General features: G+C 25.6%; 1 protein-coding gene across 1 annotated transcript; it reads left to right on the top strand.

Moving 5' to 3' along the window:
* On the top strand, positions 1-26,211 carry LOC145834026 (dnaJ homolog subfamily C member 11-like). The gene is made up of 16 exons (XM_082941335.1): positions 1-105; positions 1,231-1,357; positions 3,538-3,710; positions 8,069-8,200; positions 11,271-11,393; positions 11,617-11,690; positions 12,230-12,342; positions 13,126-13,229; positions 13,516-13,595; positions 15,055-15,171; positions 19,725-19,880; positions 20,732-20,801; positions 22,881-22,996; positions 24,920-25,064; positions 25,370-25,445; positions 25,929-26,211. Exons 1-16 carry the CDS (start codon positions 34-36, stop codon positions 25,970-25,972), a joined length of 1,722 nt encoding a protein of 573 aa, XP_082797461.1. The 5' UTR covers positions 1-33; the 3' UTR covers positions 25,973-26,211.
* The last annotated feature ends 1,645 nt before the right edge of the window (positions 26,212-27,856 follow it).

Raw genomic sequence — 27,856 nt, 5'->3', positions numbered from 1 at the left:
AGTATTTTGTTTTGAAACTTTTAATGCACATTCATGAATTTAGGAGGTTTGGAAGAATTAATAGACAATGAAGATTTCTACAGTTTGCTCAATGTGGAAAGGGAGGTTTGTTTTTGTATTTATGTTTTTAACTAAAATTTAAATAAAAAAACTGAACTTAAAATTTCGATCTAGTTGTGTAAACAATTTTTAACAACTTTAAAAACTGAAAATAAGATTTACTTTATTTATGTTTATTTAAATTTTAGATAATAGTAATGTTGATTTTTTTTACTTTAAAATGATATTATTTTGAAAATATGTAACATAAATCTTATAAATGCAAGAAGATTTTTCAATATACTTCAATATTCACAAAGTTTTTATTGCACAAAAAAGCATAGTAATTTTTTATACTACAACAAGAAACTCATTACAAACCTAAAAAAATTACTTGTAAAAACAAAACAAAAAATCAGAATCTGATTGTAAAAAAAAACACAGTATTTAAAGATTTTAGTTGCCTAGTGACAAATCTCTTTTTAATGATCATTTCAAAAAAGTTTTATAATTTATAAGAAAGTTTATTAAAAATACAACAAAATTAATTAGAGGTAGTCTTTATTTTTTGCTGGCAAGCCAGATAATCAAAAAGATTTTTTTTGGGAACATCATATTTTTGAGGAACTGTACTAAAAAATTTGAAAGCATTCTTCAAAATTAAACTATTGATAAAATTTTAATTATATAAAGTTTTATTTAATCTAACAATACTAGTCCTTAAAGTTAAACTATAGTTATTTTAAAATTATTTGTTTAATTCACTTGAGATGAAGCTAAAAAACATCATTTTCCAGAGATTACTGTTGGTAGTCCCTGTATTGCCACTCTAGTATATACGAAGAACTGTATGTAAATTAATTTATTTTTCAGTTTTTTTTAAGAGGTTTTTAATGTTAAGGTAATCATGCGAGTTAATACTAAAATAAGATAAAAGTAAAGTTTTTATTTTAAACGTAATAAATGACACTTCGATAAACTTAATTTAACAGTATAGTTTTTTGATTGGTTTTTAATTTTTTTTGTAGAACTTTTAATAAATGTTTTAAACATTTTACTGTATGAGTAGATATTTGCAAATAAAGTTTTTAAGAATCTTTTTGCTTAATTTATTTTAAATGTTTAACAATTGTGATTTCACAGTCATCACATAAGTAGCAGTAAAACTTTACCCAAACAACTAATCAACAGGCAACCCAGGAAGAATTGAAAAATGCCTACCACAAGTTGTGTGTGATCTACCATCCTGACAAACACGATGAGAAGAATCAAAAGCACGCCTCTGACATATTTTCCAAACTCCAAGAAGCATACAGTGGTTAGTTTGTTAAAAAATATTGCTTTGTTTGTTTTTAATTTGTTTTATGTATTATAGAAAGTTTCCAAATATTTCCATTATGTCTATTTTGAATTTTTTGATGTTTAGAACTCAAAACTTTTTGATGAATATTTTTTTGTTAATTTTGACTTACTTTTCATATATTGTTGATAATATACTATAAATTAATGATTAAAAAAATATATATAAACTTTAAAGCTAAGACTTTCAAAATTAAATTGATTGGAAAATGACATCTGGATTCAATGTATATTATTGACTGTTTTGCTAAATAATAATTCCATAACATCATTTTTTGAAATTAAGAGTTTAGTGAAGATAAATGATCACAAATAAATGAAAGTATTTTTTTAGACTAGTCTGACATCTTTTGTATACAGCCATTCAGACAGTTCTAGTGTTTTTCTGCAAAACTTGTTGTCGGCTCTTATATGAAAGCTTAAAGTACTATAAGTCAATGTTCAAAGAATTTTTTTTTTTTTTTTTTGATATTTGTTTGTTAAAAGTTTTGTACACAGTCATTTAAACTACAACTTAATTATTTTATGTTTCATTGGACATTGAAGTTGATTGAAAGTTTATCTGTTTTTCTGTTTTTGCGTCACAAACAAGTTTTAAAATTTTATTTCGTTAAATGTTTTTGAACTTTTATACTTTAGGTTAAAAAATACAATCCAAAGCCTTCCAAAAATATTTTCTTTTTTCTCAATTTTAGAAATGTAGCATTACAAGTTAAATAATAATAACTTTATAGTTTTTATTTAGTAACTTAAAATTTGTAAGAAATAAATTTTTTGATTGCCTACAAACTTTTAAGCTCTCTAACTTGATACCATTTGATCTTAAAACTACTTTAAATTTTATTAAGCTATGAAAATCACCTTTTATAGATAAAAAATAAGAACTACAAAAACAAGCAAGACAGCCTGGTAGGGTGAGTTTTTACTTGGCAGACCAGATTTACTAGAAAGAGTTTTTCTGGCAAGTCAAAAATAATTTATTGCATTACTTGTAATTTTTTAGATCTACACTTGAATTAATAAAAGACATTTTAAAAGCAGTATTGTGAAGTGAAATCTAATTAAGATCACGTAAAAGATCATTTGGCATAAATAATTTAATTTTATTCGTTTTTCTCAACTTGTTTTAAGTTATGAATACATTATTAGCATAGAGATTTTTACTTAATGGGCCGTAAGTGGTTAATCCACCTTTGTCATATAGCCGTAGTTTCATTGTTTTAACTTATTGCTAAGCCTCATAATACTGTGTTAAACTATTTTATGACCTATCTATAATTCCTGTAAACTGCTTTTAAACTACTAAAAGCTGTTTATATAACAAAACAGAAAAAATTTCTGTTAATCTGTAATCATTATACATACAACGTAATAAAAAATATTTAATACAACAAAACAAACGAACCCAACAAAGCAACGTATGCAACAAACACGGCAAGTTATGTTTAAATATAAATAAAATATAATATAAAGAAATACACAGTACTTTCAGATCTAACAAAGAGCCATTTATACAATGAGTATGAAAATCCGGGAATGAACAATTAAATTAAATATTTTAACATATACTTTTTTCTAGATCATTGCAATCCATCAAAACGCCACATTTACAATAAATACAACAAGTCTTTAAAATTATGATTAAATAAAATATTTAAATACATCATTATTTCTACTACTCTCTGACCCAACGAAACGGCTCATGTACAATGAGTTCGGAAAAGCTGGGTTGAAATAATCATTAAGCTAACTTGAAAAATAATTTTTAGCACCTCAGGATAAACCATACTTAAATTTTGCGAACAAAACACTTCTTCATTTAGTAAAATATTTAAACTTGTTATATCACACAGTGCTGTATGACCCAACAAAACGCCACATATACAACAATTACGACAAAGCTGATTTGAAATATGTAAAATAATAAAATGTTTAATTTATTCGTTTTCACAGTACTTTGTCTGATATTATATATACAATGAGTACGAGAAAGTAGGGTTGAACTATTAAGTTAAATATTTAAAATTTCATATAAATATAAACCCCTTTCCAAGCCAACAAAACACTACATATAGCAAAAGTATATCAAATGAGGTTTATATAAATTATATTTAGTTTTAAATATAGTGTTTAACACAGTGCTATCCGACCCAACGAAACGGCACATATACAACGAGTACGGTAAAGCGGGGTTGAACGCCGAATGGAGGTTGGTGGAGAGGAAGAAGACCGCAGAAGAGATGAGGATGGAGTACGAGCAGATACAGAGGATGAGGGACCAACAGAGACTTGATGAGCTTACAAGACCTGAGGTTTGTGATTTTATGTACTTCTATGTTTAACTTCTATTAGTGTGTTTGGTTATTATGGGGGATCAGCAGAGATTAGACGAACTCACAAGGCCTGAGGTTTGTGATTTTATGTACTTTTATGTTTAACTTCTATTAGTGTGTTTGGTTATTATGGGGATCAGCAGAGACTTGATGAGCTTACAAGGCCTGAGGTATGATGTTTATAGATATATATTTTGTGTGATTGTTATTTATGATTAGATTTGTGATTAGATTGTGATTTTATAAATATATGTTTTTTATTTATTTTTGAGAGTAAAGTTATGTATGTTGTTTTGAGGCATCTGCAGAGACTTGATAAACTTACTGAGGTGTATTTGTATGTGTACTTGTGTTTGTAATTGTTTCTATCAATAAGTATCTGTAAAAATCTACAAATTGTATATATAAGTTTTGTGAAAAGTTTTATGTGTACTTATGAGAGACTAACAAGACCAAATTAAATTTACAAGGCCTGAAGTTGGATGTTTTTGGTGGAGTATATGTGTAAATATTTATGTATATTATAACTGTATGTGGTTTTATGTGTGTTAGTAATTTTATACAAATATGAGGGATCAGTAGAGACTTGATGAATTGACAAAGCCCGAAGTATGATACTTATTTTTTAAAATGTAGTGTAAAAGATAGTATAGAAATGAAAACTTGTTTGACTTCATGTTTATTTTAAGTTATTTTTTTAAAGTTAAGTTGAAAATATGAGAAAGCAGGCCTGAAGCTTTTCATTAGTCTTTATATCATACTTAAATGTTTATAATATGAATCAATATAATGTGAAATTAGAGATCAGCAGAGATAAGATGAACTCAACAGGCCCAAGGTTTCCTAATGAAAAAAATATGACTTAAAGATTTACTTAAGTATTTAAGCTAGCAAGTCAATGCTAAAGTCAGCAGAGTTTAGGTTATATAACCAGGGCTGAGGTTTGGTTTCATCTAGATGTCTGATAACTGTATTATAAGGTTTTTAAGTATAGAAATACTCAATTTGAGAAATTAATAGTTGTCAATCTGAATCACTGTTAAATAATTTGCTAGCTAACAAAGGTTTTTAATTTGATTACATGTTTAAGAAATACCATCTAAAGAATTAAAACTTACCAAAAAAAAAATTATGTCAAGCTGCTAAAATGTAGTAATTTTTATTATTTACTTAGAAAGGACACTTAATGTTGTAACTTCAGTAGGTAAAAAGTACATTTTTTTTAATATATCTGAGTAACAAAGCTTCCACAGTATTAGTTCAAGAATTATTGATATAAATAAAAAACTGTTAATTGATTTTTAATTTTACTTCAGTAATCATAATTAAAAAGTGTTGAAAAACACTTAATAAACATTTTTGATCATTGCAGTAATCTAATAGATTCTACATAAAGTTATGTAGATATATATGTAGCTGCTCATTTTAGATTGTTTCAGTTGTTATCATTTTATTTCTTGTTACTGTGCTTGTTTTTTACAAGAAATGTTCAAAAACTTATATCGTGTTATTCTGTTGCTTTGTATTCGGAATTAATACAGTTTTATACTAGTAAGTTAGTTTTACTTTAATTTTATAACTGCTATTAGTGTATTTATGGTAATTTTGATTCATTTGATAACATACTTTGAACTTGAAATACCATAGTACAATATGATTTAGTATTATCAATGTAAATAATACATTTGTACTAAATAAATTATTGTTTTCCTAAATTATAAGTGTGTCTTCCATTAAATTTATAATCGTTTTTATGCCACAGTAAGCTACTATAACGATAATCTGCTCTTAAATCCAACTAAAATAAGTTTGCAGTTTAAAGTTCGAAGTTTGTTTAAAATGTGCCCAATACAATTTTAAAAGAAAGATCTTGATTGATTATTATAAATATATTTTTATAACAAATTATTACAATGCAATTCATGTATATTAATTCATCATTCATTTGCTAATTATTATCATTGTTTTTAGTTTTAGAAATAATTGTGAATGAAAGAACTGCTACCAAAGCTAGGATGGATGTCGACCCTGGTAAAGTGAATAATCCTTTAGTAGAAATAAATGAAGATGAATCTGTAAACACTGAAAAGAAGCTTCAGGCACATTTCTGAAAGATTCATTGAGGAATCCTAAAATTAGCGGGATGAATGCTGAGACTACTGCAACAAAATCTGCTGAAATTAGAGTTAAAGCAATTGACATTAAGCTTGATAAAACGTTGAAGTTGCTGCCTTCAACAACAGGAAAAAACAGCCTCTGTATTCATCTATGAATACTGAAATTACTTATACGACTGCTGCAACAAAACCTGCTGGAATTGAGCCCAGAACAACCGTAAGTGTAGCAGGGTTGGTTGTTGTAAAAGTCTCTGCAAATACTGTCCAGCTCGATAAAGTAAAATTGATGTTTTCAGCGGATAAAGATATTGTGGCCACCAATGAAACCGTTTTTAATGATTTCCCGCCCCTAAAAGATTAACCCAAAGTAACTGAAATTATCTGCGCTTCTTCAAACTTGACAAACCCTGCAGAAGCGAAACTCAACGAAACACCTCGACCGAAATTACTGTAACCGAGTCTCTTAATGATATTGATGATTATGGTAGTGTTTATTCTTTTGCAACTCTGGTTTTAATCATGGAATAAACTGTAGTTGTAAACGGGCTGTTCCAAAACCTGTACCAGAACCTAGTTTGTGGAGTAAATTGGCCTGCTGTGTGTTTCCGTGCTGCTGCAAGCAGGCTGCAAGTAAACAGGCAAAGTTGAAAATTAAGCTTGGAAAAAGTAAAAATCTGAAAAAAAGCCTTTTGTTGTTGCAAGCTTCCATCGTAAAGGTTTGTTAAGAAGGATTGCTCGCTGCTTTTTTCCTTGTTGTTGCAGGCAGAAACCTTCAAAGCCAGAGCTGAAACACGCAATATGGTATGGCTAACTTTGGAAAACAAACATAAAAAATTTCAAATAAGCGCACAACTTTGACAGGTAGTTATGGAAGACTTCAAAAAAAAAGCATGAATAGAGAAAAAGAATCCTGGTTTCCCCGTGTTGCTTCTAAAAGGATAAAATAAATTCATCTCAAATTGAGTGTTTTGTTGTGCCTTTTTGAAAATGATTGCTTTCGTTTCAATGTTTAAATTAGCAAGAGTTTTGTTTATAAAGAATGAATTTTATTAATTTTGAGAATGCTGAGATCCTTCTGACTTAGTCTTTAAAACTTGTTTGTATATTATGAGATAGAATTTAAAATGAAAATAATTATCTAAGTTTTTTAAGAACTTGATTTTGCTTAAACTATTTTTTTAGCTTTTAATCTTATTAAACGCATATATTTTAAGTTATGACTGAATAAAATGTAGAAATTGTGTGCTAAGTTGTATAAGTTTATGTATAAAAGTTTGTGGATGTAAACTTAAAACTATAAAACAGTTAGATGGTCAATAAACTAATTTATTGAATAAATATATTTATTTTTATAAGCTAGCAATGAAATGTTTCTTAATTAAAATTTAAATATGTAAAACTAAATTTTAACAGCCCCTTTATGAAATAAATAACCAACTTAACATTAAATATATGTTTAGGATGGTAAAAACAAATATTTTGTACATTACATAATTACTTAAAATCATAAAAACTGGTCCTAGGGCAAGACTCTCAACCCGTGATAGATCCATAAAGTTTTCCATTTCATTCAATATTTTAGTATTTTTAATAAACTTCATCATTCCATTTTAAGTAGTAAAATCAATCATTCAGCCTCATTTTTTTTAATGCATATGACAGGTGAAATGATTTAAGTTAGCTTTGTTTTATACTTTATTTTCGGACTGAATTAAACCCAGGGGAATGGGAAGACCACTTTGTTTTTAATAGATTAACTTGTTTTGATTTATGTAAACTCCCTATTAACTGTTGCACAAAAAACTAAATTTTGGTGAATAAGAAATCAATTGAGTCAGTTATTGAGTTGTATACTACTAAAACGACTAATAAAAAGATATGCACTACAAATGTATCTTCAATTTTTAATCAATCTTATTTAGATTTTTACAAATAGTGTGTTACCAATTAGTTTGTGATTTACTGTAATTAATATTGCTCTTAAAATCAAAAGATTACATCTTGTATGTTTGTATGCTAAATTTAATATAGATGTAAATTTTTACACTACATACAATAACAATTTTTCTTATGCGATCTAGTAAGACTGTACTGTATAAGTAAGTACATTATGTGTAAAGACTTTTATACAACAAATATATTATGACCATTTAAATATCACACTTTTTTAATGTTTACATTGTATTCCCTTAAATTTGTACTTAATTTATATTGTAACAGGGATCATTCAAAGTAGGGATAAATGCCACTTCATTATTCGACGATCAATTCTCACCTGACAGTGATGAATACTATGAAGACATATTAATATTACCTGAAATATCTACAATGGCCATTTCACAATCCGTATCTGTTAGTTTGTTTTATTAATATATTAGTTTTCATCCTTTAGTTTTTTTATCAATTTAATTGCATGTAATCTTACAAGAATTTATAGTTTTTTTAATATTTTATTTATCTCAACCTGTACCTTTTAGTGGTTTGTTTACTTGTTTAAACTATTTTTGATACATACTACTTTCTTAATCAGTAAGTTATAGTTGATTTATATTTTAAAAACTTATTTTGATTATCTCAGTCTGTTTCTGTACGCTTTTTTTTGTTGAATGTTTTAGAAATCACAAAATTTTTTTCTTCTTCTGAATAATTTAATGCTATTCTAGAGTTTTATAGTAGTCTATGTTTATAAATTATACGTAAATTGAAAAGTATGTATAAAATGTTTTTGTATTGTTTTGTTTTTAATTTTTTATGAATGCTAAATATAAGAAATTAAGCTTTGGAATTGTCTGAAAATTTAGCAGTTTTAGGTCAAATTTGCAATTTAAATTAATTTTTTAGTTGACTAATTTAGTTCAATTTTCGATCAGTTTGTTAATGTTTTTCTAGTTAACTTTTTATTTTATGCTTTAGCAAATTAGTTTACCTACTTTAACAATTTTTTTTCTCAAATCTATTGTAATCATTTAGGGTTGAAAATGTGTAGAATTTTATGCATTGATTTTAAATCCAATACCCTTATTATTTAAAAAAGTTAATCTTAATAAAAATTTAATGAAATATGTTTAATTTTTTGATTTACTACTAATTGTTTTACCTTTGTGTTATGTATCATTATTAGTCTAACATTTTTCAAGTATTTTTTTAAATTATATACATAACTATATTATTTGTAGTTTTATGTTTTTATTTGTAGTTTTAAAGGCTATTGACATACCTAAACTAATTTTAGTACCAAACTAATAAGTTAAAAGTTAAAAAGTATAACGAATATAAAAATTTTATTTCAAAACAAATTTTTCAAACATTTCTTGAGCTAGTTATAATCAATAATGTGTGTAGTTCACAACAATCAATATTTTGTATTACATTAGTGTCATATGTAATACATCAGTTTTTGTAAATACAAAACAAAGTTTTTCGTAAAGTTTTTAATCTTAAATTCAGTTTTTTGATTCACTTATTTGTTTTAAATATTTTATAATTTTTATCGCTTTAAAGTAACTCTTGTTTCTGCTCATATATTTTCTTTTGATAGGTGTCAAATTTTATTATTGTTATTTTATAATTATTACTCTAATTGTCAATTTAATAAATACATTTTTGCTTAAGTAGTGTTTACTTGTGTAAATTAACTAGAAGATAAAGAAAGCTACATACAGCCATTATTATTGTTGTTATATTGATTTAAAAACTTAACTAAAATTAAAAATTTACCTTGAACTCAGTCTTAAATCTTAATATTATAATTTGATTTGTACAGTTTCTTAAGTAAAAATTTTTGAGTAAATATTTGGTTTTATTTTAATTTAATTGTTTAAATTCTATTTTCCATGACTGTCACATATCTTTTTTAGATTTATTCAAGCACTGACGAGGTCTTTGACCGAAACTTAGTATGTAAAACAAATTCTTGAAAGAATAAATTCATTTTATAATTTATGTGAATAATAAAAAATAAAGAAATATTATAAAATTGAGAATTGTAGAAGATTAAAATATGAATTTTTAGTTAATCTCATAAAATGTCTTTACGCTTGGTACATCTGCTTTTAAGCTTAATTTGAAAAAAAATTGACGGAGAAACAAGATCTTTTCTGACAATTTTGGTACATATCAAAACTAGCCGATATGCTATTTTATTTGCTTTTCTGGAATTATTTTAGAAAAAAAATATTACGGATTGTTATACTTTTATATATTGTTAAGTTGTTAAGTTCATTAGATCTTAATATTTTTTTGATATTTAATTTAAAAAAAATAAGTATTTGTAGTCTGTTGCTTATATTTTTTGATTAGTATTAGAGTTTTTCTTAGAGTTATGTTAACTTCAGTACTTATAAAAAAAAATTAAGAGTTTTAATTTTATACGTTCTCTTAAAAATTTTATAGTTTCTTTTTATAAAAAGTCTTTTTATTTTTTTATAATTGTTGAAGCTAGAAAAAACTGAAATTTTTCTTTAGATTGTACCGCAGTAAATAATTATGATATTTTAAAGACTTAACTGTTTTAATCAAATAAGAAAATAAAACAATTTTTTGGCCTAAAAACAGTTATATATTTTTTTAGGCTTTGCACAAAATGCTCTAGTAATAACGAAATAAATTTCTATTTGTGTGTAATTATTTTTAATACAATGTTCATTGTTCACAGAAGTATATTCACAATACTTAGCTATTATACAATCGTGCGTAGTAAATAACTTAGTTTGACTGCCAAACCTCAGTTTGTCAAAATATTGATCAAGTATAACCACATAATCTATAACTGCGGTTGGATTAATTGTAGTAATAATTATTTTTTTCTTAATTGATATGTATAAAAAGTCTTAGTTGACATAACTTGACGTGTTTATTTTTTCGAAATTTTAAAAAAATTTCAAGATTTGGTATGTAATAAACTATATAATAAGCTTTTATATCTGCACAAACCAAAAAAAATATTTCTTATTTAAGTTAATATTTTTCATAGAGTCATTTAAATATCTTTAATAGCATTCATCTTAACAAATGCAGTGAACAGTGTAATATAAACTTACCTGAAACAATTTATTTAACTATTTCAATGCATAAAAACAAAATATTAGTTGTTTCGTAACAAATAGCTACAATAATAAATGTATTAAATTTTTTTTCACTAAAAAAATTCAAGATTCTTTTAAACTAAACACAGGGTTTATAAAGTTGAGTACGTATACTACAATGACGTCACAACAAAAATGTACTTGTTGCAGTACAAGACATCAAGTATTTATGACGTTAAAGTGTTATATGTGCTCCTTGTTTCTATCCTGATAAACTAGTGTATGTTTAAAATTTGAAAAATGTTTTATATCTAAATTAAAAGCACGCCAGTTTAAAAAAATATTAATTAAATAAATTTAATTATTAAAATTATTATGACGTCACAATACCGCTACAGGCCCCTCTAACTCTCTCCTCAACAGCGACACTCACCGGTAGCATTGATTCGGTCAACGGAAATGGAAGCGGTGAAGCGTCATTGCTGGTCAAAAGAAATTTCGACAATTCCTCGTGGGGCGAGGTTAGTTGTTTAACTGTGTTATTATTATAGTTAAATTATTTATAAAAATTGTTTAACTGAAGAGTTCATAATTATAATTTGTCAACTCATGTTTTATATTGCTCCTCTTGGGCAAAGTTGAGCTGATTTTATAGTTAAAGTTTTTATGTTAGATATTATCTCATCTTTTATGCTTTAGAAAAGTTTGAAGAAATTTGTTTAGATTAACAATAATTATTTTCAGGTTGAATTAGGGGCTTCAGACCAGAGAAATTTCAACATTGCCGGAAAATACTACAGGAGTTTCAGCCATGGAATGTAAGTTTTATATTTAAATAATTTAAAAGCTTTTTTGTGTTTAAAACATATAAATTATGTTTAATGTAAGCTTGTAAACGCTTTTTAAATTTACCGAGCAAAGCATCTAGGTTTATTAATGTCAAGATTACCAAACAAATTAAACTAGAGTTTTTTTTTTGATGTTTAAGATATATAAGAAAATACTTCCAGCTCAAACTCAATTTTGTTTTACTTTCCTGTTTTTTTTTTCAATTTGTCTTAACTTTCTTGAGAATTTAATTACAGTTTAAAAAATACATACAGCTCATTAGATTTTACATGCAACTAGCAGTTCTTAGGTTGCACACTACATATAGTACACTTACTGACTTTTAGCATAAACTTCAAAGTAGTAGCAGAAAAAACTTTTTAACTTTGCTCTTGTACCTCAGCATCATTAGTCGTTTAGTTTTAAAATTTTCAACACAACATATTTTGAGTAGCAAGATTAAGGTTGTGAAAACTAAGGCATTTAAGCTTAGTTGGTATTTATTTCTATAACGAATAAAATAAAACAGATTCGGAGTAGCCAGGTTACCTGTTCAGTTTGCGTTCGACGGCATGTCGCTTGCCATACTTGTTCCAAACACCATGCTGTCTGTGGGCAGGACTATCACGCCTAATCTGCTAGGTAAAATAAGTTTATATAAATATGATTAAACTGAAAACTTAATTTAGAACTTTGTCATGTAGCATATTTTATAATTCAAAATTGCCATATGTTTATACTGAAAATGTATTTTAACTATATTATCAACTTATTAAGACAATCACACCAAACTTGTCAGGTTTTGCTGATTTATATTTGTTCAAGTATGAAATAATCTAAAACTTGATTCATAATTCATTACGTAGAACGGGGTTGCCACTTTACCTGGAAACCTAGAAAAAAATCCGGAACTTGACAATTTAGGCAAAAAAAAAAACCTGGAAAAACCTGGAATTTTGATCAAAAAACCTTTAGTTTCAACAATTTTAGCATGTTCAGTATAGAAGTTTCGATTTGACTCAAAAAATCTATCATATAGATAAAAAAATTATCGTCATCAAAGTTTTTTTTATTAAAAAACATGTTTAAAGTAGCCTTACAGTATCTTTTCAATGTTTTTTATACTATTTTACACAGTTTTTTACCTTAAAATTAACTTTAAATTAAAAATAAACCCAAAAGTGTGTACTTTTAAAAACCTGGAAGAAATTTGGAAAACCTTTAAAAAACAAATGGCAAGCCTGGTAGAACAATTTATTTTTTAAATTTATTTAAAGTTTGATTATGACCTATTAGGTAGAATAGTTTATAAACTTATTTAAATATGGTTTAGTTTAAAAATTTTATTCGTAATTGTTAGGTAGAACAGTTAATACTTTAAACTTATTTAGTTGTGGTTTAGTTTAAAACTTTTTTATATTTCAGGCAGCATCGACCTAACCACCACAAAAGGCTTCACCAGGAGCAATTTAGCGAGTAATATCATTTACAACTCTCCTAATGATTACCGGATTGCTGGAAAGTTACAAGTTGGTTTTAGATATAATACTTATCTGGCTTAAGATTTGTTTTCTGAGTTAAGATTTTAACTGAAGTGATAAATCGGACTTGTATAACATTATTTAAATACTTTGGAGTTTATAAACTTGCAAGTTAGTTTTATTGGTAAACATACAAAAAGTATAGCTTCTTTCAACTAAAATATCCAAAACTACTACTTGAATCTAATTTCTTAATAACTAGTTATTTTTTCACACAATCAACATAAATCTTTGTAGTAACATACTGAAACCATTACAATTAACATTTAAACAGCTTGGAATACCACACAGTTTCTTTCTAGCAAGTTATTCAAAACAACTTCCACATGATGCCGAATTACAACTCAATTTAAAGTTTGTTTTAAATTTGATGTTTTGTCCTAAAAAAGTTATTTTCTGATATGTAAATGTTTGCTTTTTTTGTTATCAAAATAATAGTTTTATATTTTAGTTTAATTTAAAACTTAAAAAGAATTAAGGGCATAGGGGGAGGTGGTAACTCATTTTTATATAATTTAAACTTATTTTGTTGAGTTTTTGAACTAATTTAAAAGTTGCTTTTTATATATTTCAAAAATTCAAATTAATTTTTAAGATATTGCCGGTCAAAGTTAGAGACTTCGATAGGCTCCTTATGGGAGGCGCAAGCTAATAAGGCGAAAATAGACTATTTCACTAAAAATCTATCTTCTCCTACGTTTTTTGAGATAATTACCTAAAACTTTTCGGAAATGTTCTTGCAGTATTTAAAAAATTGTACATTAACATAACAACATTTAAAAAAATTAGGAAAATAAATTTTTTATGTCAAAAAACAAAAAAAAAGTTTTTTTGGTTAATAATGTTATAGAATCTATATATTTTTTAAAAGTTTTGTTACAACAGGTTTTTCAAGTATTGCAAGGAACATTTATTATTAATGTTTTTGTAACTATAAACATTTTCTTAACTTTTATATTGGTTATAATGAATTATAAAAGTCTAAAAATTAAATACAAACTACTAAGCTATTGTACACAAAAATGTTCAAGTATGATCAAAGTAAGCCTAAGTTTATCTCAACAATTGTACAAGCAATTAAAACATACTAGCGCACTAAAATCTATTACAACGTAAAGTATTTATGTTTATTTATAAATATATACAGAGCTGATACGTTTTAGGCAATATTTCAGTAGTGTTATTTAGTAAAGTGTAGAACTCTGAACAGATAACACGTTAAAAACAATCGCTATGTAAAAAAATTTGGTATATTTATTATACCAAATTAATACGCAAATTATAATTGCGTTACACACAGAGCTGGTACGTTCGGGGCGATATTATATAGTTAGATATATATACGTTTTTCTGATAAGTTTTTTTTCAAGAATAACCTATTGTTTTTATTCAAATTAAATCAATCTAAATGTTTTATTTTGTTTATGAAAACACTTACAAAACTTACTGGGAACAAGTGCAGTGTATAACTTATAAATTTTTTAAATTTAAAAATCTAACATAAATACATACAGAGATAAATTACATAAAACTGGACGGTCTTAACACCAATTGTATTATTACTTTTTTAAATCTTAAAAAATTCAATGTCATCTAGTAAAATTTTTTATGCTTAGTTATACAAATGGTTATGTACAATTACAAAGTAAAATATTTATGTATTTTTATTATATGAATACATACAGATCTGGTAAGTTCGGAGCGATATTTCAGTAAATTAGTGTTATTTAGTAAAGTATACAGATAACACGTTAAAAACAATTGCTATTCTAAATATTTCCATATATTTATTATACAATTGCGTTACACACAGAGCTGGTACGTTCGGGGCGATATTCCAGTACGGGTTGGACCACCAGGTGTCAGAACATTCAGTTGTTTCAGCACAGATGAGCGTTGGAAGCCACGTTGGTGTTTCGTTAAATCTAAAGTTGGTTTGATATATTTAAATTTAATATATGTCACAGGGTAGACAAAAAATCTGGAACTTGAGAAATTTTGAAAAAAAAAACTTGAAAAAATCTGGAATTTTAAACAATTTTATCATGTTAAGTAGTAAAATTTCGATTTGAGACAAAAAATCTATCATATAAATAATAACATTTTGTCAACATCAAAAAATGTTTCTATCAAAAAATACATTTAATTTAGCTTTACAGTATCTTTTCAATGTATACTATTTAACACAGTTTTTTACCTTAAACTTAACTTTAAACTAAAAATAGACCCAAAAATGTGTACTTTTAAAAAGTCTGAAGGAAATTTTAAAAACCTGGAGAAAATTTGCCAAATATGTTTGACAACCCTGGTATCGGAGCACTCAGTGGTTTCAGTTAATCTAAAGTTAGATTCTGATACAAATATGTATAAACTTAACTTATTAAAACATTTGGCAATTTGATAAACAAATATGTACATATTTAAATACAGGTATATGTTATTTCTAATTTTTATTATTATTATTTTATTACAGATTTACAATTTGAAACAGTGTAATTTTTTGTAACAAGTGTTAGTAATAAAATCTTAAATTTCAGTTTTCTTCTGGGATAGATTACTCTGTCAAATTTGTTTTTAACTCAACAGTTGAATTTAATTTTTTACAAAATTCTGTTGTGTCACTCAATCTTTTTTTTTACAGATATATCTAAGGCAGGGTTTCCCAAACTCATTTACTAAATCGCCCCCTTTTTAGAAATCTGAAAAATAATCGCCCCCCACGATTTTAAAAACTATTTTTTCTCTTGAGTACAAACTTTTGAGCCAAAAAAATTGTGTTCGAAATGTAATTTAGTCTGGTATTTTTTAAGCACGCACTTTTGGGCTGTGTTCAAAGTAGTTTACAGGGCTTGAGAAAATAAGTCACTGTTTTTTTCTTATAAGCCCAGTAAAGTGTATTGAAATACTTAAATATTAAAAAGCCTTGTGTAATCAGTAATCAATCCTGATGAAATATGAATTGTTTTGAAACTAATTAAACTTTTAGGGTAGTGGTGGACAACTGTTGTAGTTTGCAATTCATATTTACTAAAAAATCTTTTCTAGTTTCAACTCGTAAAAAATGTTATTGCAGGCTGCATAATTTAAAAAATAAAAAATATGAAAATTAAAAAACTCCAGCAAAATTGTAATAAAATGATTTACTACTATTGTGATCTAGGAAATACTAAAGTAACTGAAAACCAAATTGAAAGTGTATTTCAAAATCATAAGCATCATAAAACTAAATTTTGTTTACTTTGCACAAGTAGTTTTCAAGTTACTTAGCGGGTCGAAATTCGATTGGATCTGGACCGTACCATCTGAAATCTTAACTGAAACCTGACATTATAACTATCTCTCATTTAACGAATTTCGGACATTTAGAAGTGATTACTAAGTAACTTATTTAAGCCGCACAAAATACTTAAATTATTTTATAAATAGGCATATTTTAAAACTAAATACCAGAGATTAAAAAACTACAAAAGAATGAACAGCTTATTTTACACATAATGAAATAAATATTGAAACATCATTGCTTATCTAGTTTTAGGAAGTTTGACCGACTGGTTTATTATCTCATGAATAAGGGTTATACCAATAGCTTCTGTTAATGCAGTAAAATTATTAATTTCAATGCTAAGATATATTATAAGCAAGTTAGTTGTAAAATTAAAAATATAATTTTGAAATTTTTAAACTATATGTTTTGTAGTAGAATACCATTAAATAGTATTTGACTCGGAATAACCTTTAGGAAACTAAACCTTAATTTTAACATTTTTTTTCTTAACTTAAATTCAAAAAAATCAAATGTTTTACAGTTAATTCTGTGAAAAAAAAGTAATCAATTAAAAATTTCTTTTAATTATGTTAAAACTTTTTTTTGTAACTGTTGCAGTCTTTTTGAAAGCTTATTTAATACTGTTTAATTTTATTTTTTCTCTAGTTATTAGCCTATAATAAATTTACCAGAAGAAAATAGTAAAAAATAAAAGCTAGTGTTGAACTATTAAAATAAACAACAATAATAAATCAAGCTAGAAAATAAATTTGAGTTTAATAATCTTTTAAATGAAAAATTTGAAGTCATTTCAAATAGAGACATCAAATCTATACTCTTTTAAAACCAAAAAATAATTTTGAAATAAAAACTTTAATGGATATCAAGGTTTTTTTTATTTATACAGATTAAACAAGTAATAACAAAAATATGTCAAATAAATTTCTTTCAAACAAATACTTTAACTACTATGCTATAAAAACTTTTAGTGTAATGTAATTGGACAAACATAAACTACAAAATTAACCAGGTCAAAACAAAGCTATTAACATATTTAAAACATAAACCATTTCATAAATACAGTAGACTTCCTCTTCAGTTCGCACTTTCAACAAAATCAAAAAGTTTAAATTCAAAAATTATTACCATTTTTTTTACAAAATGTTAAATTTAAATATGTTATATGCAATAACGTTATGAATAAACATGAAATCAACTAAAACATAAAACAAACATTCATAAAAAAATAAAATCTATAAAAGCTATTAAATATTGTGCATTTCTTGTTTTATTAATAGTTAGTTAGTAATAGACTTTATTTAAGTTAAATTTAAGAAAATATAAGTTTGCACTTTTTTTTTGGGTAAAAAGTGCGAACTCAAGAGGAAGTCTACCGTATTTAATATTTATTAGGCATTATGCAAACCTGTTATAGAATAAATAACTTAAACTAATTTTTGATATAAAAAGACTACTTAAATACAATACAAACCACGTTAAATAAGTAGTATTTTAAAAGATCAAATAAATAAAAAAACTTTCATAAAATAATTTCTGCTACTGAATTCTAACATAATGCGAAGGATGAGGCTCATGAATACTTGCAAGTTTTTCTAATCTGATTCTAAATCAGTCAACGTCTCAAGTCACCTCCTTTACAAATATCTAGATTAGATATTTTGCTCAAGATGTTGATAACTAAACTGAAAGCTTTCTCAACAACATAGCTAGAAGGAAAAACTATACACAATAATCTAAATTCCTCTCAAATGATTGGATACTTTTGCCTTAGTTTTTGTTGAGTCCAAAAGCTTTCATATCGTTCTTTTGAAAAAATTACTTTAAGTTCAAGGTCAGTTTGTAAGTCTGAGAGGGTTTCCTGTGAGTCGTTTACTTCAAAAAGATCTGCCACGAAGGGATCCATATTTTTATCTATATGATAGCTTTTTTGTGTCAAATCGAAATTTTACTACTTAATATGTTGAAATTGTTAAAAATCTCAGATTTTTCAGATTTTTTTTTGTCTAAATTGTCAAATTTCAGGTTTTTCTAGGTAAATTGGCAACCCTGTATAGTTTTATTTCAAAGTCTAACTTAATGATTTTTCAAAAAACAATTGGAAATATCATGAGGTGATAGTTAATATAAAAAACATAGATTTTTACAAACCATTTATGATCCTAAATAACATATATGTAAGGTTGAAAAATAGTGAGAGGAATTCCGATCGTCTATGATCTATGTAATTGTTAAGTAAGAAAATATATGAATGAATATATGTAATTAACTTGAAAGTAGGAGTCATAAGTACTTGACTTTTTATTCTATATTTTACATAAACACAATAAACTTTTTTGTTTAAGTTTTACCTCAGGGTCAAATATTTAATAGCAAGCTAAAGTTAGTAAAATAGCAAGATAAAAAGTAAAAATTTTATGACAGCCCAAAATTTTTAAATCGCCCCCTTTTCGCCCCCTTACTAGTTATCGCCCCCCGAATCACTAAAATCGCCCACTTTGGGAAACCCTGATCTAAGGTATAAAATTAAATAATTAAAACTTTTTAAATTAACAAGGGAGCCCCATTTACCAGTAGTGATAACATTAATAAAAATAAAGTTAGATTATAAATAATAACTCAAACATTTCATACAGATAACAATAACTAGTATACCTATTGAAAATATACCTAGTTAAAATTATTCATCGACCAAATCTGCTTCAGATCATGAGCGTCCCATGTATACCAGCTTATAATGACGGTAATAGTAATTAACACCCTTAGAAAAGCTTTAATATATTATGTATTCTGGATATTATAATTTTAAAGTAATACAAAACTTTTATAATAAATCACCCGTACAAATTACTAAGAGCATCGGACATGTACCAACTGCCCGTTAGACTTTCTAACAAAAATAATGAGTAATAATAATCCTTGTGATGTTCTATTTGAAAAAGATTTATTCAGGCACTGACGAGGTTTTTGACCGAAACTTAGTTTGTAAAATAAAGTCTTGGAAGAATAAATTCATTGTGCTAACTTAAAGAATTTATAAATGCAAGAAATAAAACTAATTCTTTTTCAGATTAACGCGAGCATCGCACGTTAACCAGCTACTAATCCAACTATCTAACAACAATAATAATGATAATAAAATTCTTGTGATATATAAGATAAAAAAAAAATTAAAATTAAAAATAAATATCATTTTTCAGATTAACGCGAGCATCGCACGTATACCAGCTACCCATACAGCTGTCAGATGACCTCAACTTGGCAGCCATATTCTACGGTTCACTGTTACCCGTGGCAGTGTACAGCGCTGTGCAATTGCTTGTGGTGAGGCCCTACCTCAAGAAGGAAAAATTAAGGTTTGTTCCACTTTGTTAAACTCTTATAAATTTTAAGTTGTGAGGAAAAGTGAAGGTTTGTTTCTGTTTTTAATTTAGCTTAACTTTTTTACCTGAATAATAAATCTTCACGTATTTTGGTTTTATCAATTGTTAGGGTAGATCTTATTAAATAAGTTGCTTAAAATATACAAGTTTAAGTTGCTAGTTTGTAAATTTGTACACCTTAAGTACACAGTTGCTGTTCGGTTTTGAAGCTCAAGATTTAAGAGTACAACATTTTTAGAGCTTAATAAAACGTTGTTTAAACATCGTTTCCCCCAGTTGTTCATGATGAAGTAAAATGTGTAGCTTAAATAGTAGCAATGTTAAAAGTTGATTGAGTTGTATTTTCTCTTGATAATAAATAGTTAAAGCGATAAATGTTGGTAGTGAGACCGTATTCAGGTTTTTGTTAAGTTTAAATGCATCCTTAGCATGAAGTTTCGGCGAACAGTACAATAATAACATGGATAACCTACGTAACTAGGTAAAGTCATGAGAAAGAGGTTAGTTTTCAGGATTGTAATAAATAATAAGAAAGTTAGGTGTAACCAAAGAGTGGTTACAATTTTTATGAGGGTCAGTTTTACAAAAACAGTTGCAAAATTACAACCGCTGTATTGCCAAAAAATGTTGCCTAAAAAAACTTTGTATTTTTTAAATATCCATGTGAACATAAGAATGTTTAAGACCATAGAATAAATTTTTTTTTTATTTGTTTAAAATGTTTTTAAACTTTTTTCGGATAGACTCAACCTCATATATGATTTATATTTGTTATATATTTATATATGGTTATTTTGAAAAAAAAAAAAAAAAATTTAACACAGAAAAGCTCAAGAGGAGGAAGAATTGATGGCAGACGAAATACTAAAAAATAAAAATGAAGCTGAAAGTGTTGTGAGTTTTATTTTAGTCAAGTAACCTCTCGCATCTTTACGCACTCGTGACGTTACGCACTCTCGTTTAGTTACGCATTTTAGAATACAAAAGTTAAGATTTTTTTTTAATTTTGCACTAATTAGTTTTATTGAATAATTTTAATTTAAAATATGTTTTTAAATGCTAACTCACCTCTCTATATCTTTAGACTATGTAAACTTATGTTCCTAGACTAATTGATAAACATTTAGTTAGACCTCATTACGTCAGAAATTTTGTTAAGAATAAGAGATTTAATTAAAATTCTGAAATAAATATGACTGTGTTAAAGATGAAAGTATAATGAAATAATGAGAGTTTAAAACACAAATAATTAATACAGCATTCTTGCCCTATATATAAATAAACATCTAAAAAAGTATCTAATCAAGCTTCCAAGCAAAAAGTAGCAGTGATAGTTTAATAAATATAGAGCTTACACTTAACACAAGTCTCAATTGGTTTTTAGTAAACATATGACTAATTTTCATTTGACGTTTTTTTTTAGTTTAAGTTCTTCTTCTGTAACACTTGATTTGCCCAGCAAGCGTTTTCATATTTATAAATAAAGTACACAAATTGTTATAAATGGGAAAGGCCCTGGTCTGCTTTTAAGTAAAAGCAAAATCAAAAACAGCCATTATATTAAGTATATTTGGAACCTCTCGTATCTTTACGCATTTTTTCTGTGGACACTAAGTGCGTAAATAAGCGACAGGTTACTGTAATAGTTGAAAATAAAAATGAACTGAAGCTGTTTAAGTTTTATTTTTTTATTTAAGATTATCAAGGTAATAAACAGGGTTGCCACTTTACCTGAAAACCTGGAATTCGACAATTTAGGCAAAAATAACCTGGAAAAACCAGGAATTTGAGAAATTTAAAAAAAACCTGGAATTTCGATCATAAAACCTGGAATTTTTAATATTTTTAACATTTTCAATAGTAATATTTCGATTTGACACAAAAAATCTATCATATAAATAAAAAATTTTTGTCAACATCAAAAAATGTTTCTAAAAAAAATAAATTTAATTTAGCTTTACAGTATCTTTTCAATGTTGTTATACTATTCAACACAGTTTCTTATTTAGAAATTAACTTAAAACTAAAAATAGACCCAAAAATGTGTACTTATAAAAACCTTGAAGTAATTTGGAAAACCTGGAAAATTTTTTGAAAAAACGAGTGGCAACCCTGAATGAAGTTCTGGATACTAATTAAGTTACTAAATTACTTAGCATCTAATGACAAGCAAAATTTGATATATTAAGTTCAATTTATCAGACAAATATTAGCTTTTGAATAATTATCTTCTGTTTTGACAAACATCTGATCATTAAAAGGTCAAATAAACTAAAATATAAATTGCTGGTCTTCTTAAAAATTATATATGTCTAAACATTGTTTTAGAATACTTTTTTATTTTGTTATTGTTATCATTAAGGTATTTATGTTTACATAAATTCAAAGGTATTTAATAAAAGGGTTGCCATTTTAACTAGAAACCTGTAATTTGAAAGTTTGGGCACGAAAAAACCTTAAAAAACTTAAATTTGAAACATTTTGAAAAAAAGAATAAAAACATTATAATAAACTGGAGTTATAAAAAAAGTTAAATTTGTTTAGATATGAATAAAGTATTATTCGTATAAATAGTTTATACATCATTTGAGCTTTTTTTACTTTGAAACCTACAACACAATAAAGTAGCAATACAATATCTTTTTAGAAATTTTGTACTAATAAAAACAAGTGTTTTACCTAAATTTAATATTGTACTAAAAAAGGACAGGCTCCTCCTTGAAGAAGAAAAAGTTGTACTTTCAAAAGTTTCAAATGAAATCGAAAAACTTTGGAGAAAATTCTTATAATACTATGGCCACTCTGATAAAGACCATTGCTATCAATTTTTTGAACTTAACAACGAAAGTTAACAATTAAAAAAAAAGCATTTTGTTTTTCTTTTTAGTTCACCCTCACAGACTAAAATTTTCTAAAACCATGTCCATTTTAGTTGTATAAGTCTTTATGACGTCACAATAAACTTTGCACCAGATAAGCATGATGCAAGAGACGTGCCAGAGGAAAATAAACGTTGAAAACAGAAAGAAGGGACTGATCATAATTGAAGCTCTGTACGGCAGTTTCGTATCCACAGAAAATAATAACAAGTTCGTTTTATTTTTATTTTGTTTAAACTTATATCATATAAAAAATGTTTGTTGTTAATATAATTTCAATAAAAGTAATATGCACTAGTTAAATTATATTTTTAGCTTGTTTCGTATCTGTTAAAGCTTTTAACAAGTTTTTTGTTTTACTTATATTGAAATTAAACTGTGTACTACAAGTTTAAATAAATTTGTTGTTTATATAGTTTTGATAAAAATTATATGTGTTTAATTAAGGCAGCCTTTTTTTCTTCAAAATGTTTATGTTGTGTTTTTTTAGATATTCAATTTGTATAACTTATCATTGTTCAGGTACTAAATTTTCAAAACTTGTGTTTTGTTTATAAAATTAAAGCTTCAACTGCTCATAATAAAAACTGTATTTTAGTTATTCTATCTTGATACACTTACAATTATTTGTTTTTTATTAAGAGATTACTTACACTGAGTCTTAAAATTTCCCACAAAGAGTTTTGAACATAAAATAAGTTAATGTTTTATTTATTAAACGCCGCCTACATAGTATAATAAATGATGTTAATGTTTTTAAAAATTAAGTGAAGACTTCTTTACTTATAGTTCCAAATTTGAAAACTTAATTTTCAGATTTATGTATTGTACGAATTTATTTTATTTTATACTGTTGTGAAAAAATGTTCTTGATAACAATGTTTATTTTGCATTGTTTATTTAAAACCAAACTTAAGTTTGAAACGAAAAGATTTTATTTAATCACGTAATACCTTTATTTCGAAGAAACTTGTTTTGTTAACATTTTTGATTCTTTAAATCATTTAAGAAAAGTCGATTACATAATTGTATTAATTGCAACCATATTCTGCAACTGTTTTTAAGATAATTTTTTCAACATTTGTTGGTTTTTTAGGGTTATTTTGAGTTTAGTCTACTAAAACTTAACAAGTTTAAAGAAAAGTAGTTTCCACCACTAGTTATGTTTTAAGTTAATACACAACGGCAAGATTATTTCAATAAATAATTAATTATAAATTCTGGTTGAAGCTTTTTGCAGTGTTTTATACATTTCATTATTAAGATATTTGCTTATGCTTATTTTTTTAGCTTGTTTCAATTGTACATCTTAAACACCTTTTACTTGCTTTATAACAAACAATCCGAAGACAATATAAAATCTACCAAGTTTTTATAAAAATGTAAATTAAGTAAGCTGGATAACTCTAATAAAATGTTTAACTTTAAGTATTTGAAGCCACAAAATTTTGAATTAACAGTTTTTACTGTATTCAATTGTTTCATACCAATTCAAACTATTTGCGGTTATGGAAATAAAAAAACAAACCAAATAACTCATTATCAGATCAAAACATTTTATGTTTAATAAAAAATTATATTTAACTTTTTTAATAAAATTAATCAGAAAAAAATAAAGTAATTAAATGCTGGTAAATTGTTCATAAAAAATCTTTGATTCTTATTAATTTTAATAGTTTATTATTTTTTGGTAAACTCTTGTTAATTAAATAGAAAAATGAATCATTTTTTAATGATAGCTTATTAACTTATTTATTTTTTTCAAACTATATGTCTATTAGACAATTAAAGTTTTTAACATTTGTAAACATAACAAAGTTTTTATACTATAATCAGTAAAAAAATAATTAATATAATTAGTACTAATTAATAATAATATTAATTAATAATAATTATTTTTAATTAATAACTATAATTAATAAAAATTTGTTTTTTTATAATTCATACAATCAAACAGCTTGCTGATTACGAAGTTATGTGACAATATATTTAAAAAATCAAAATAACAAGTATTAATGTAAACTCAATACGTCAATAATAATATTTACTTTTATTGAAACTAAATATTTTTTTTATAATGAAATAAATAAGTGTGTTCTACGTTGCTGATTATATAAATTATTAATTAAACAGCCCACTGATGACGAAGTTGTGTGACGTCACAATACCGTTGCAGACGTTAGTTGAAAGTAGCAAGCTTCAGTTGCCCGGACAACTGACGAAATCCGGGCTGCCAGGTTTCTACGACCCGTGCCCCGCTACTGACAAGAGGCTCAAGGTATTTGAAAATTGTTTTGTTTATTTACTAATAAAATGCGGTGTGAATTTGTACAAAATTCATATGGTATAGTATTACATGTAACTTTTTAAAAATACACCTTAAACATCTAATGTCAGAAAAATATACACATAATTAACTTTAAAATTCATAAAATTTATTAAAACTTGCCCCGCAACTGACAGAAGGATTTGTGAATTAGATTGAATTACATTAATTGAATGATATAATTATATGACTATGTTGATAATAATATATATACCAGTAAAATTTACAAAAATGTTTACCCTTTAATTTTTTTTCAGGTAACTTACACTTTCCATAATAAAATGCACAGAGTGATAGTTGATGATCACGAAGCCCTTAGAATACCTTTAAAAAGTTTGTTAATTTATTTTTGTTAGAAAACCTTTGAACATTTTGTTTATTTACTTATTACATTTAAAAAGTTTGTTAGGTTTATATTTACGTTTATTAGAATAACTTTAAAAAACTATAAAATTTGTTAGGTTTAATCTTGTGTATTCTATTTATTATGCTATTATTTCATTGTAAGTTTTAGTAGATAAAATATTGTAAAACAGATTATGAATGCTTTATTTTTCAATATTATTAATTAATTTATTAAAGTTTTTATTAAAAAAAAAGTACTCTGCATGATTCAGTTTAACAGGAATAATACTATAATATAAATCTGATAGTGTATGTTTTTAGATTTTTTTAAAAGTGTTTTTGCACAACTGATAATGAAATGGTTTCTTAAATAATGCAAGATTTTATAAAATACTCAATAATAAATGTGTGATTAAAAAGATTTTTGTCATTCAAATTACAAAAATAAATAAGTTAATTAAAATTTTTCAGGTCACTTAGTAGAAGATATAGGGGGCTCAGGTGAAAGGAATTGAAATTTTTTTTTTAATAATTATTTAAAAAATTATTTAAAATATTATAATATAGTTAAAAAGGCTGCTTTACATTTGCATGTGGTTCATTGTGAACAAAAAAAGTTGTTTTTAGTGAATTATTTCTATAGTTTAATAACAGGTACTAACTTTTATTTAATTTTATAACATTACTAAACGATGTTCATGTTTTAATTTTTACTTTGTGATTTTTAGATGAGAATTAAATTATTTATACGTAATATGTTTTTTTACTAAAGTTTATTAATATTTAGAATTTATCTATTTAATGTTTTATTTAGCACTAGGTTTTAATATTATTAATAGATAATATAACTATGTATTACAGTTAATGTCACTTGATGTTGAAACTGTTTAACAAAGTTACATGTTTTAATAAACTATTATTTGTTTTTAAAAACGTACATTACAAAACTACCTATAATTTTAATTTGTTTAATCTGTGGTAGGAATTTTTGATTTAAAATATAAACTTCGAATGATAAAATACATTATTCTTCCATTTAAAAGTTTATAACTTCGCACTTTTGAAAAAAAAAAGCTTGGATTAATGTTAAAATTTCTGTTAATGTACCATAAATATTTTTTTAACGGTTTTTAACTTAAATTAATGACTTTTTTATTATTATGCGACTCAACCACATAAAGTATCACAGTAGACCTACACGTAAAAGGCTGTATATGAAATCACAAAAGTACTTTTACTACTAATTTGCATGTTTAACTATCTTATTCTTTTTTTAACTGTAAACTTTTATCGAGTAAAGCTGTTTGTCAAATCGACATGATTGGAGTTTTTATAAAAACATAATTGTAGGATTTGTGAATGTGTTGAATCGTTACCTAATTCGGACTGAGTTGAATTTAAAAACGTAAACGTTTGGGATTGTCTACCAGGGGCGTGTCTAGACATTTTTCAAAGGGGGTTCACATTTTTTTTTTCTTTATTTGCCTCTTAAGTACGTATTTCTTAGGTACGCACTGCCAGTTAAGTACGCATTGTGCGTACTACGCAAAAGAAAACTCTGTGTTTAAAATTCTTTTTTCTGCTTAGAAATATAAAAAACATATAAGCAGTAATCGAAAAATATTATATTTTTTTGTTTGTAATACTGTAATAAATTTAGATAAATTAAAAGAACCAGAATAAAGTTATGAACTTACAAACTGTATATCAAAATTCAAATTCGTTATTTAATACAAATATATTACATTAACTTGGAAAGAAAGTCAAATCTAATTTACATAAATAATTAGTTGTAGTTGTAAAATGATTATATTCTTTAATTTACACAGAGAAATAGTAAATAAGCATAATCTTTAGAATATCTTTTTTCTCTAAATAATTATTTCTATAAAGTATGTTTTAGTTAAACTACAAAATTTTTAATATACTGTATTATCTGTATAAATATAAAAACTTATAACAAAAAACCTTACAATTAAACTATTTATATAAACCTAATTGTTTTCATATAGTAAATTGCATGTTTTAAAAATAAAATACCTACTTAAATAGTTAAAACCTCAGCAATAAAACCAACTGACCCATTTTTTGACCAAATACTTTTTGACCTTTAAAATGAAGACATAGAAAGCAGAAAAAAAAAATTCTGGTAGGGCAAGCTGTCAACCAGCTTTTTCTGTCATACCAACTGTTGTTGAAATTATTTACCTTCAGTTTTTTTTTACTAGGTTAATTAATTCAATTTTATATTGAAAAAGGTTATTCCTGGTTTAACTGAATATTCCATTCTAAAGTTGTTACATTAGCAAAAGTTAGATCCTATCTAACTGTGCAAACTATATATATAAGTTATTTATATCAGAGAAAAATTGTTTTAATAAACAGTATTATTTTCTATT

This window comes from Thalia democratica, chromosome 4 (assembly GCF_965202585.1).
Source record: "Thalia democratica chromosome 4, ktThaDemo2.hap1.1, whole genome shotgun sequence".
NCBI classification, from domain to species: domain Eukaryota; kingdom Metazoa; phylum Chordata; class Thaliacea; order Salpida; family Salpidae; genus Thalia; species Thalia democratica.
The sequence above is the reverse complement of the archived record's forward strand: the minus strand, read 5'-3'. Positions and strand labels throughout refer to the sequence as shown.

Coding starts and splice junctions, on each gene's coding strand:
- LOC145834026 (XM_082941335.1), top strand. CDS start 34: ATGAATTTAGGAGGTTTGGAAGAATTAATAGACAATGAAGATTTCTAC. Junction 20,802..22,880: donor AAAATGAAGCTGAAAGTGTT/GTGAGTTTTATT, acceptor ACTTTGCACCAG/ATAAGCATGATGCAAGAGAC. Junction 25,065..25,369: donor CTACTGACAAGAGGCTCAAG/GTATTTGAAAAT, acceptor ATTTTTTTTCAG/GTAACTTACACTTTCCATAA.